Genomic DNA, 12,826 nt, shown 5'->3' on the forward strand with positions numbered 1-12,826 from the left:
GTCGGTCAATGCACTAAGTGTACTCCCCGAGGGATGTCACCCGATACGCCCGGGGTTAGCGACACAAGTGGGAGGTGGGGCGGCCATCGCGCGCCCCCGGCGTGTGACCGGTAATCGTTGGGGATGCTCACAGGTCACATTGCCGGGCATGAAAAGTATATGCCAGGCTTGCCCCGGGTCAACTGGTAGTATAGGGGTAGGGGATAGGACCAGCAGGATAGAATTCTGTAATAGAAGCTCTTTCATTCAATTGATGTCTCGTTCAAGAAGATTCCATTCAAAGGTGATGCTGAGTGGAAACTTTTGTGATATGAGGAAGCACAACTTCAAAATGTAGGGCTGCGTGGAACGACTGAAGTTCTAGATGAAAACAAGAAGCATGAGCTGACAGTTGATAAATGGAAACTAAAAAGTGTGAACCGTAGAAGAGGTGTAGTTGTCCTCAGGCTAGACATTTCGGCCACACTTCCCCAAATCACCCAATTTTTCAGGTGTGCAGAAATGAGGGGAATATGTGAGTTGTTGCTGGCTTTATTGTATAATTATGCATTTAGGGTAATGTACCGTCTTTTGTTTGATGTTATCAGTAGGGTGAAACCTGGGAGTGTTGAGATGGATGTTGGCTTTTTCTCTAGAACACATCAGAGGTGGAGAAAGGCACTTGATAAGTGAAATTTGCCACTTGCAAGGACAAGAATGTTATTTGAGGGAAGGAGGAGTCGTGACCTGGTAGCACACTGATTGAAAGGTCAGAAGTCCAGTTCTGAGTGATGAAATGGCATCCACATGTTTGGTACATTTTCTTTCACAACAAAGTGGTTCAGTTTCCCCACCTTTGACAAATAAGAAGAGAGTTAGGCCAACAACTAACGTGTGCTGTTACATAAGTTTGGTTTCAGTTAGCATAGAGATACCAGTATGGAAGAGAGTACAAATAGGAAATCAACTCTTGGGAAACCCTGCCTACAATTTACAATTTTGAGACCGTTGAAAATCGTACCTTTAAGAATTTGCTGCACAACATGATGTCAATGCCAGGGGATATGACACGGAAAGTTCTATATAATTTTCCCATTAGGCATCATCATTGTCACCTGACACGCGGGCGTCTCTTTGCATCTTGTTGTGACCACCAGCCGTGCTTCAATTATGGCCATTAATTCCACCCTCTAAGATCTCCCACTCCGAACTAGTGATGGAAATTTTTGGGATGTTTGGGAAGTAAATCCTGTAAGCCCTGCCAACATTCTACATGCCATTTCCCCATTAGTCACTACATAATACTGCACGCGCCCGTAACGACCCGGCCGAAATCCCGCTACAAATTGCACGAAATTGGCGGGTTCCTATCGCAGCCATTGCGGCCTGCACTTCAAAGTGGCAAGCACCCTCCGGGGGCAGGGCGGTAAATGATTGGACTGGACACGCGCGATCACCCGGGGCACATTACCGCCGCTCCCGGCTGTTATGGGGCCATTTTCCGCCACATCGGGGACCTGTGCCGCTGTAAAACCCTAACACCGCCAGCTCTTCACTTTGCCACATTTAATTTGCCGGAATGACAGGGTCAATTTTCAGCCTATAATGGAGGCGTCGTTTGGTTCTCCACCGCGCATCCATCCCCCGTCGCCCCTGCCGCTGACCCCGTGACGAGGGGGCTTGTAAGGTCCTGCCCCGTCAAATTGCTCGTCCCTTAACAGTTTAGCAGAGAATGGCGACTAAACGCGGCCTTGTCATGTTTCATAATACCACATATCACGCAGACAAAGTGCCACTGTAAAGTGCTGCCAGTGGGAGATTTTCCTCTTTTATTTGAAGAAAATTGCCACACTGTGCCCAGAAGGGTTTGTTTGTTTGAACTTTTATAGCTGACTGCTGATTATGCATAGATAGAGAAGTGATTTTATTTACTAGAGAGTCAGAATTTACAATAAAAGGTAGACATTTTCACTCATTGTTTTAGCTTTCAATGCCTTTCATGAAAAAGCACATGTTGTTACCCTTAAATTTATATTAGAAAACAATATGTTATTCAAACAGTATTCCATTTTCTTCAGAATTTGTTACATGGTTATGAAATTTGATAATAACTTTGTAATTTGATATCCTGCTTTGATAAAGGATACAGCATGGGACAAATGTAACATGTAATATGTGTATCGCATAAAATCATGCAAAGCAGATTAAAACAGTTCTGTGGATTTTGTGTCGATGTATGGGATCTAAGTCAGTTTCCTGTTGAAAAAGATGAATATCTTATAGATTCATGCTTATCTGGTCTGAAGATGCCCATAAAATGCACAGTTATATGGAAAGTTAGAATCACTCCTCCATTCAAAGTGGAAATTGGCACTGTCCTTAGTGCTGAAATCATTGTTAAGCTATTGTTACAATGGAAAGCAACCCTCTGTCGTATCACAACAAGGATTTTGTCACCTGAAATTTTGAATCATATTTATAGAAGTGTATCTCATCACATTTTAAAAATAACAGGCCTTTTTCACTTTTGATTACAAACAATTTGTAACAAAATGTGACAGACCAGTGGCTAATGATTCTGGTATTTATTTTTCTACCCTAGAATGAGGCCAGACTGCTCTGTCTGTTGACCCTTGGTGACCCCAAATGTTCCCTACCCTCTAACATCTGTTTACAGGTCACAGGGTCAGACATAATGACTAATTAAGCAGCAGTGGGTCTATAATAAGTAGTTTTAGGCCTTGTTATCTGGTGACCCCCTACATGTGCTCATGTTTCAAACTGTCCACAAAACTGATACATTATGTAGCCAGATGTTATTGTATGTTAACTACCTCTGACAGAGGGGTTATATGTTTATTGGATGGTTTTTGGTTGGAGGGGTGTTTATGTATGTTTGTAGTTTATAGGTAAACCTAAAGACCCAAATGATGAAACTTCTGAAAGATCTGAATCTATTCTCTGGAAATCTGGCATGGTTAAGCAAGGCTGTCTGCCAATATATAACCTTTAGTCTAACTTATAACCCATTATTTTATTGATGACATAAAATAGATATAATTTATATAATAATTTTTCTTACTGACTCGTATATGACCATGAAACAAACTTGACTAAAACCAAAACAGTAATAGCTTTCCTATGAACCATTTCCCCCATTGACCCCCGTATGTTAACTGAGCAGTACATTTAGTTTACTGCACTGCACATAAATGTTTGTTGTTGCAAATTGCTAAATCTGATAATCCCTTAATAAGGGTGACATAAAAAGTCATGGCGGTTTGACTGCCCCTGGAAAGGAAACATTATAACCCCCACAATTGACCTCTGTCAAGGTCGTAACCTTCCCTGTTAACCTTTGACCTGACCCTGTTAGCTAGCATTAACTGTGACAGAGGTACATGTATGTGCGTGCCAAATGCTTTTTGGAATACTATGTAATAAAACAAGTTTTAAAAGGTCAAGAACCAGGACTTACGCGATACTTGCCAAAAAAGGTGTTCAATATCTTTATGTTTTTCTGGCTTATCAACATAAAACACACCTTTGGAAGGGAAATAATAAAAAAAGAGATAAAACAGAGGCATAGTTTATGCGTGGAGCCACCCGAGACCTGTACACTGTAATCTGCCCCACTGTTAGGGCTATGGCTTTTCACATAAACCAGTCTCCACACCAGGGTAATATAGGGGGGATGGCCCTAAGGGGGAGGGAGAATGACTGGTGGATAAGCTGTAATGTCTGGTTTTATTGTCATCGCATTATGCAGTGTCACGGAACAGGGGAAAATTGTACTGTTTGGAAACTGCAGAAAACATAAAATTAAAAGTTTTTTTTGTGTCAAAATTCCTGTTACTGTAACTGTATGCTACATGTATAACTTTTTAAAAGTTACTGGTTAATGTTTATTGATGTTTTTCTGCACAATCATGTACTTTTTCCATGAAACTGTTACAGTTTTTACAGTTTTTTGATTGTCTGTAATATTCCAGCCAATTCAAAGACCCACATACGTGTATTTGGGCATAGGACAACCATCAAAACCTGCTAACACACACATTACAGTATTTTTCATGTCCTCTAAGATCTCCATACTGTGCATTTCCTTTTTGTCTTAAAGTCTTTATCATCTCCTTGCAGAAGAAGCTAAGACGTCTCCTGAGGTATCTGGACTTTAAGGACCTGAAACAGAAGGTAGTGAAAGGCTCAGGTCTGGAGGAGGGAGGAGAGGTGGAAGTAGAGGATATCAAACAGCCTGTAGCCAAGAGGAGGAAACTCTGCTATGATTTCCTGTCTGCTATTGACCAAACAGGTACATAGACATCTGTGTAATCATGTAAAATATATGTAGACTACAGGCTGATAGCAATGTTATAATTGAAGTATCCTACAGTTGTTTCTGATATTCTTGGAGTAGAATACAATTTACCTTACCTGTTTGAAATAATTGGCTAAATAGTGGACATGATTTTGTTGTTTTGCTTATGAGTTATGTGTAAATTAAATACTTAAAATTATCTATCCTCCTCACTTTCCAGGAGAGCTGTTGTCCCTGTTTGAGGATGACGAGATTGATGAAGTCAAACAGGAGAGAGCTGAGGTGGGTACCAGGAAAAATTTAACTTCAAACTTGCAAGTAATGCTTACCTCTCACTGCAGCATTTCCTTGTGTTTGTGTCTCTATAATGTTTGTAATCAGACCTACATGTGTATTTCTAGAACATTTAACCTGCAAATGGGATTAAATTTTAACACAAACGAAGTTTCTTTGTGTTTGTATGGTAGCGAGCAGACATGCAGACCCGCAGTATGGACCAGACACAGTACATGGAGTATGTGGAGGCACGGCAGACTACCTTCCGTAAGTTACAGGTCTACAGACTGGGATGGTCTTGGAAAGGGGTTAACTACAAAGGATGTGGGAAATCATGTTCTGGACAGTTCTGTACCAGCATTTCTTTGTGACTCATTTTTCATTCTGAACTTGCATTAGAGGTTACTGAAATTTTTTGATGCTACCGTAGTAGTTAATTCACCAATTTGTGCAGTCAGTGTCTTTCAAGACTGACTGAGAAAGAAAGAGAGAGAGAGAGAGAATGCTTTTTCGATCTGTTTTACTGTACTCATTGTTAGTCATGTCATCAAGTTTTATGTCCTCCTTCTGACAGATAAGAAAGCGAGTAAGTTCCGAGACTGGATGGACCTGGGAACACTGGAGGTTAAACCCAACCCACTGGCCATGGAGATACTCAGTTATCTGGCTTATGAAACTGTAGGAACTGTAAGTCTTCATGTTTCTCTACTCATTCTCATCATATATTTATATCTTTTTGACAAAATTGTTGGATTTCAAATTTGCCTGCTTTTGTAGACGTTTATGTTATCCATCTACTGTCTAGTGTAATATCTTTGTCATTCCCATGCCAGATTGTCGACTGTGCACTGCTTATCAAGAAGGACACAGAGAGAACAGTGAACAACCCCCTCCAGCCCTGTGCCCCCCACCTCTGCTCTGCCCCTGATACCATCTCTGTCGCCCCCCCTCCACCTCTACAGATCAAGTCCCCCTCCTCTCGTCCCAGCAGTCCCAACCAGACCCCCCCTTCCACACCGACCACCCCTACAGGTCAGTCAGGTACTACAACCCTTCCCATTTATTTTGGTAGATGTAGGCTACCCTGTCTCTCATTTAAACAGATACTTCTTGAGTTATCAGAACAAGTACTGAAACTTACTAGTAAGTGCTGTGTTTTCTGTTGAAAAAGTTGAGAAGGTACAAAAACAACCATGACTTTACCATGAATAAAGACATCGCTTTTGATCATTCGAGGTTATATCTGCGTAATGTATATTTCCATGTCATGCATAGTATTGTAAATGATAATTTTGCTTGCTCAATGAAGTTTCTCACCTTTGAAATTTCATTATTCTATGTGATATGTCATAATTGATTTGTATTGCAAAAAGACTTGCAGACAAATCATTTTCAGACGCTGTCATTTTATTTTTTTGAATATATTTGAACTATAACTTAATCATCAAGTTGAGATTAAAGAATCCCATAGGTATCTGATGAGAACTTGACCATTTTGTCCTCTCCCCCCCTCCCAGGTAATGTGACGCCCCTGATGTTTGGTAGTCAGTTCACGGCCCCTCCCTCCTCAGCCACACAGAACAGTAACTCTGCCGGTCTGACCCTCCCCACCACCCCACAGACCTCCATCTTCAACTTCAGCTCAAACAGTGGAGGCAGCGGCAAGTCCAAGAAGAAAAAGAAAAAGGTTAATTATTTATACCTGTATCTAAACAGTTCCTCAAGTATTCAGAATACAAAAATCATAGAGTTCTCACTGGTGCCATCCCCTTAGTACAATATTTGTCACTCTCTTAACCTTTGAATTTTAAGTATGTTGGGTTTTGCCTTAGCCTGGGTACCATCCGGATTTTCGCTCAGCAACGCTCAATTTTTTCTAGTGTTGCGGAGCGAAAATCCGGATGGTACCCAGGCTAGGTTTTTTTTAGATCACACTTTTTTTGTAGTCAGTGAATTAAATTTGGGGTCTCTAGAGGCTGAAGGCTGCAAGTCAAGTTTATGTGGCCTAGATAATAACAACAGTGTCAAATCTACTTACTTCTGTTCTACAGAGTGGTTCTTCAGCCCCAGAGCCAGCCTCAGCTGATGCCATCCAACCTTCTCACGTACGGGAGGTCATGAGAAGATATGGAGCAAACATCGGACCCATGGCACCCTTCGCTGTCAGTGGATACATTTTTTTAATTCTATCATTTCCTAAAGCTCCCTCTATAGTGTTTTTCTTTGTTTATAAATCACCTCCCACTCTTACCAGCATTAACAGGTACCATGTTCAAAACCTTTGTCACAAACATCGCAGTCATAACTGCAAATGATTGTCTATTATTGCTATTATGTGTGACTGTTGACTATCTATATCCTGTCTGCTCCCCCAATGATGTGGTACGTTTGGAGGTACTTTCAGAGTGGTCTTTTTGTTCCACCTGCTGCTGCACTGTTCAGACCTGCTGCTAGGTGGCAATACTGTACTAAGGATCACGCATGAATACAGTAAATGTACTTGAAATGTGACAATTTCTATTTCTGCTGTATCTGAGCATTTCGTTTGCTTCAAAACCCTTTTTTAGGACAGGGAATTTGTTGTTAGATGCTGTAACACTTTTTTTTTACCCTCCATGCTTATATTGTTTTCTTGAATTGTCCCACTCCCAGGCATACAACAAGCTTCCAGCACCAACATTTCTGGCCTGTTGAGATTTGAGATGTTTGATCAAGTGACACGCCGTGCTGCAGTTTGTGAAGCGACTGTAAGAGGGCATTACTGCATGGAGTACAACGACTGGTTGTCTAGATATCAGTGTACAAGTTACAGGACCATACTTGTGCGTTTTATGTTGCAAAGCTATATGTATCTATAGAAAAAAGTGTCAAGTTTAGAGCAACAAATGGTAGCTTTATTTTTACAATGTTTTTTTTACAAACAAAAGTACAATAGTAGTGGTTATTAATAATAAGTGACTGTTCAGCAAATGTTGTCCAAAAGTACTGTTACATATAGCTGTAGTATGATGTCATTAATGCACTGTAAGTTTGCAGAATTATCATCTATTTGCTGCCAACTTATGGCTGTTTACAAAGATGCTTTAAACATATTTTAAGCTATTTATGTGCGAACGAATCAGTAACAGTGACTTGTCTATACACAAGGACATAAATACTGAAATAAACTTCAGTCTATCTAAGATTAGAAAGTGTATCTTCTCTTTGTGTTCTAACAAAAACCATAACATCATAACCCTGTACAAATCAGGTCTCATTTCTTCATTACTACCATCATACATGTACTAGAATATATACATAAACCTTTACTTTGAAGTTACTCCAAAAAACAGGTACGGTTTATACCTTTTTGACTTTCCCTTGCAATCCAAAGTTAAGTGTTAGAGTATGAAATAGAATTAATTTGTTACCAGATACATGTATTGTCATGAATTCTTACCCCTTTTGGGGTGGGGAAGGTCCAAATGCATGTGCGCTTCAATGTCATCCATAGAATCAAGTGTTCTTGGACACAATTGAGAAGGAAGACCCAATTTTGGGGGAGACGGGTAGAAAAATCCCCCAATACATGACTACCCAACACGAGAATGCTCCCTGTGATATTACATGGTTAAAGTGTATGTCCTTTGGTCCCTGTTAGTGAAGCAAGGCTTGTCTGATAAGCTGTTTTTTCTCCGGTGTCAGCTGCGTGGGGAACTCAATGTCAAACTCTATGATCAGGTCTCCCTTCTTGGTGGGAGTCTTGGCTATCGGCATGCCTTCTCCTGGGACGATCTTGGTGTATTTGGGACTGCAGAAGGAAGAAACCTATGTGTTAGGCCTGCTTGGTGTTAAATTGTGACAGTATCTATTAATTCCTAGCCTAGATCATACTAGAATCTGCTGCATTCATCATGGGAAGGCTACCATACAAGCTGTATTACAGGTTTGAATTGTACCATACACTGTCTGAAAAGAGAAGAGAAAGTCGATGACTTACTGTACAATGTCGTTGATGGGGATGTCCAGGATTCTGTCATCCAGGGTGTGGACTACTACATTACAACCAGTCAGGGCCTGCAGGGGAAGATGGCAAATGTTAACAATCATTTCATTGTACTACTGGACAGCACCCAGATATAGCAAACCTCCAACAGAGTAGTACAGTTTATTATGTATCTGTACTCTCAAGTGGTCTTGGCAGTGATACATGTTTGTGATCTGCAGTTGGAAAGGTAGTTGCTAGGGGGATCAACCCATCTCACGTTTGTTGCAAACCTGACCCATCTGCAGTTGGAAAGATATCTGCTAGGGGGACTGTTCTATCTCACAATGGTTACTATAATCTCACCATACCATCTGCAGTTGGGAAGATATCTGCTAGGGGGATTGTGCTATCTCACAATGGCTACTGTTGTATCTCACCTTGCCCAGAGGAATCTTGGCAGTGAAGATGAGGTCGTTGCCCTCCCTCCTGAACCTGGGATGTGCCTTGTCCTTGACGATGAACACGATGTCTGCCGGGATGTTGTTGGGGCCCTGGTCGCCCTCCTCGGGGAACGTGATCCGTGTGCTCGTCTTCCAGCCCGGCCGCACCGTGATCGTCAGGATCTTGTCACGGATACTGGACGTGTGGCCGTCCTCGTTCATGACCTAGGGACGGGTCAAAGGTGGAAGGTTAAAACGATTGCCAACTTGCACTCTATTGTAGCAAACATTGTGATATACTCATTGTACTTTTGTGGGCTATCCCCCAAGGCAGTAATCTTTCTGGACAATTAGTTGACTTTTCAACCAAGAAAGTTCTTCAAAAACAGAAAAACTTACTCTTCTAGAAATCTTCATCTTCTTGGTGCAGCCGTGGAAGATTTCCTCCAAGGTCAGGGCAAGGTCACGCTCGATGGGCGGGTCCTTCTTCTTCCTGCCGCGCCCGTGGACACCTCCGAACCCCATGGTCAGGTCTCCGTCAGGGCCATCAAAGAAGTCTGGAAATACACAAAAATACACTTAAAATGAGACAAAACCATAGCTATAACTGTGCCATGGTGATTTTGTTAACCGTATCACTACTACCTAACCCTGTAATTAATAGAGAATCAGTGGTCAAACAGCCACTTCAGTGTGTAACACATCAGTTGTGATGTGAAGTGCTAAGTGCTAAGTATTATGAGTATGGGACCGACCATTACACATTGGGTCATAACCAATACTGGTGTAAGAGTAATGGTTCTTTGTGTGTGCATGATGTGTGTCTCAGTCTCTTGTCAAATAAGGAATGGGTCTGTACTAAAGGTGATTCAAAGGTATGAGTTTAATACATGATAATATATGATAAGTTGAATCATTTCTCACCTGCAAAAGGATTGTCTCCTCCGAAGAAGTCCTTGAACACCTTGGCAGCGTTCCCATGGAAGGTGTACCCCGTGGTCCAGGCCCCGCCCACCCCGCTACCCTCAGGTACGCCGTTCTTCAGACCTTCCTCACCAAACTGGTCGTACGTCGCTCGTTTTCTCGCTGTGGAAAAAACGTGTGATTTTAGAAAGAGTTGCTGAATAAATAAAAATTATTTCCATTTAACTCTCCCAGTATTATGGTAAATCTGAATTTGGCATTGTAATCAACAAAGTCTCACTGTTAGGGTTAAGTCTGTATATATATGTTGTGTTCTAGAACAGACATCACATGTATACATGAAAACTACATACATGACAACATACAAACAAATACTAGTACATGTAGGTAAACACAAACCAACAAACTGATATGATTACATGCAGCAAATACAGTTACAATTCCCCCTTATACATATATTATGTAGGAGTTGCATATCATATAGGGAATTTGCATGTCTCTGTATATGTACTTAAGATGTTTTTTTAAGGTGTTTTCTGAACATCAAGTTATACTTACGATCACTGAGTACATCGTAGGCCTCGGCCACTTTGGTGAACATTTCCTCCGCTCCATAGTCTCTGTTCTTCTCTGGGTGGTACTTCAGGGCCAGGATACGGTATCTGTGTGTGTTGAAAATTAATGGTGAGCTCACACAATTTATTTCTCACCTGTATTTCTCACCTGTAGCCGGTCAATAGGTACCCTGTTACAAAACAAATGTTTGGCCACGCAACTGAGTTAATAGCATAGGGATGCGTTGTTGGTGATGATTACGTAATAATATGCCTTATCTTCATGTATTGCGAAAAATTGCTGCTTAAAATGCTTCAAAGAAGACACCGGTTCAATGTTGTGGAAGGGGGAGGGGGGGCAATCGATCACTACTGTTTCGTGACTTCTTCATTAGCCTTAAGAAATTCACAGCACAGTATAACGAACTTTTCCAACACTGAAAATGATACATGCACGAGCATTGTGGTCATACCAAATCGCGATAAGAAATATGAGGGATCGAAACACTGCAACATGTAAAATGCCAACAGATGTTCCGGTGTTCTGATATTTTCGTTCGATCGCCAAAAGAAACTACATTTGCCTTTGAATTTGAGAAATAAGATTAAACTTACGCCTTCTTGATGTCTCCATCCGTCGCACTGCGCGTCAGACCTAGAACTCCGTAGTAATCTTGTCCCATGTTGACGATTTTCGACTAGAATTCACAGAAAACCTTGGCACAACAACCTACCACACTGCGAACAGATCGCTTTATTTGGGTCTATTTACGCCATCCAAGATGGCGGCGCGCGGTTGCTATGTACGTTGCTATGGTGAGCGCTCTTCCCTTGTAACGTGCTGTTTGATTGGATGCGCCGGAAAGTACTAGCCAATCGGCATCAAGAACACAACGGAACGGTCGTTCAGTATGTCACCTTTAACCGGTGGTCAGGAAAATTGGCGCGTAACACACCTGTTAGAATGTGGACGTTTTAGGCGGTAAAAGTGGAGACTGAGTTTGTTATAGGTGTATTTCAGTATCAACATAGTGTATTATCGTCCTGCCTATTACACGTGGCCTGGAAAACCCATCAAGTAAGATTTTTAAGACTGATCAGGCAAAAAAGATTAACCGTAGCTGTTAACTGTTACACTATGCACAAGTTGATATAGGAGTTTTGCTCACGATAATCTCGAAACACAGCCGAAAGTCTGAAAACTCCTATTGTATTTCTTGTTTCACCTTGTATGTTCTAAGGTTACAAGCTATCAGTAATACTTTCTAGATTTGCTTTTACCCTGATTCGTATATCGTAAGATTAAAGCCATCGTATTTTTCTGGCCTGCATATGTGGTGATTTCCTATTGGCCTGTCATTAATCTTACGTTATGTGTTAACTTGATTGTCGAATGCAAATTTTGCTCGTGATTTACAGGTGGCACATGTGCGTGAAACACGCGGCCATTCCAAGATGGCGAGTGTGCAGCATGGAAGGGAAGAACGAGCTGGGTAAAAATTCCGCCCAGGAAGACGCGCCACGTCCGTTTTGGTGGTAAGTTGTACTTTAAATCGTCGTAGATACTCTCTTGACTATTGTAGGCAAATATCGTCTGAGGTGAATGAAGCAGAAAGACAGAATTTTGAAAATAAGTTGCGGCAACTGTCCCCCACGAGTTAACGCTGCACCAAGTTAAGCAACCGATGGGGGCGCTTTTGTGTGGTAATAGAGATTTTTAAGTAATTTGAGAGAAGTGTTCAACTTATAATGTATGTATGGTTAGATGAAGGCTGATGCAGTAGTGAGAACTTCTGTCTGAACCTGACAAGACAGATTGGACCACATCAGATGATTTGAAGACCGAAGAGGAATATCAGGTGAGAAAAATCCCAATTATGCATTTTACCTACAACTGTATGGTCTTATTTGAGACAAGTGTGTAACTTCTAATGTCTGTATAGTTAGGTGTCTGCTGACTGATGCAGTAGTAAAGACTATTGTCTGAACCAGACAAGACAGATTGGAGCAGACCAGATGATTTGATGACCCAAGAGGAATACTAGTATCAGGTGAGAAAAATTCCAATTCTGCATTTTAACTACCATTTACTTGGTATTATTTGAGACAAGTGTGTAACTTTTAATGTCTGTACACATTGTAGTTATAAGAGAACTTTATTGACACAACAAAAAGTACAGCGACTTTCGTAAGGTCTAAAACATGTAGATATACAGACAAATAAACATGGGTACAACGAAATATGTACTGTAGGTGGCTGCTGACTGACTGTCTGAACCTGACAAGACAGACTGGACCAGACCAGATGATTTGAAGACCCAAGAGGAATATCAGGTAAGAAAAATCCCAATTCTGCATTTTACCTACA

General features: G+C 41.2%; 2 protein-coding genes across 4 annotated transcripts in view; one reads left to right on the forward strand and one right to left on the reverse strand.

Annotated features, from left to right (window-relative positions):
• LOC109469263 (transcription initiation protein SPT3 homolog) overlaps window positions 1-7,903 on the forward strand; it is a 96,287-nt gene extending 88,384 nt beyond the window's left edge. For 2 of the 3 annotated variants that reach the window (XM_019767747.1, XM_019767751.1), the window contains 8 exons: window positions 4,120-4,291; window positions 4,518-4,579; window positions 4,765-4,840; window positions 5,148-5,260; window positions 5,407-5,614; window positions 6,091-6,260; window positions 6,625-6,735; window positions 7,226-7,436. In XM_019767747.1, the coding sequence (XP_019623306.1) occupies window positions 4,120-4,291; window positions 4,518-4,579; window positions 4,765-4,840; window positions 5,148-5,260; window positions 5,407-5,614; window positions 6,091-6,260; window positions 6,625-6,735; window positions 7,226-7,267 (954 nt within the window). In that variant the 3' untranslated portion in view covers window positions 7,268-7,436. Of the gene's footprint in view, window positions 1-4,119; window positions 4,292-4,517; window positions 4,580-4,764; window positions 4,841-5,147; window positions 5,261-5,406; window positions 5,615-6,090; window positions 6,261-6,624; window positions 6,736-7,225; window positions 7,437-7,823 lie in introns of those variants that run through there. The other variant, XR_002140178.1, reaches the window with a different exon arrangement.
• Window positions 7,904-8,047: 144 nt separating this feature from the next.
• LOC109469288 (dnaJ homolog subfamily B member 13-like) lies at window positions 8,048-11,245 on the reverse strand. Its single transcript, XM_019767794.1, has 7 exons — window positions 11,074-11,245; window positions 10,463-10,566; window positions 9,905-10,066; window positions 9,380-9,537; window positions 8,978-9,205; window positions 8,553-8,629; window positions 8,048-8,363 (listed from the first exon to the last, which is right to left on the reverse strand). The coding sequence occupies exons 1-7, from the start codon at window positions 11,139-11,141 to the stop codon at window positions 8,210-8,212; spliced, it is 951 nt and encodes a 316-aa protein (XP_019623353.1). The 5' UTR covers window positions 11,142-11,245; the 3' UTR covers window positions 8,048-8,209.
• Between the last annotated feature and the right edge of the window lie 1,581 nt (window positions 11,246-12,826).

The sequence above is a fragment of the Branchiostoma belcheri genome, unplaced genomic scaffold (assembly GCF_001625305.1).
Source record: "Branchiostoma belcheri isolate BF01 breed outbred unplaced genomic scaffold, Haploidv18h27 scaffold20, whole genome shotgun sequence".
Lineage (NCBI taxonomy): Eukaryota > Metazoa > Chordata > Leptocardii > Amphioxiformes > Branchiostomatidae > Branchiostoma > Branchiostoma belcheri.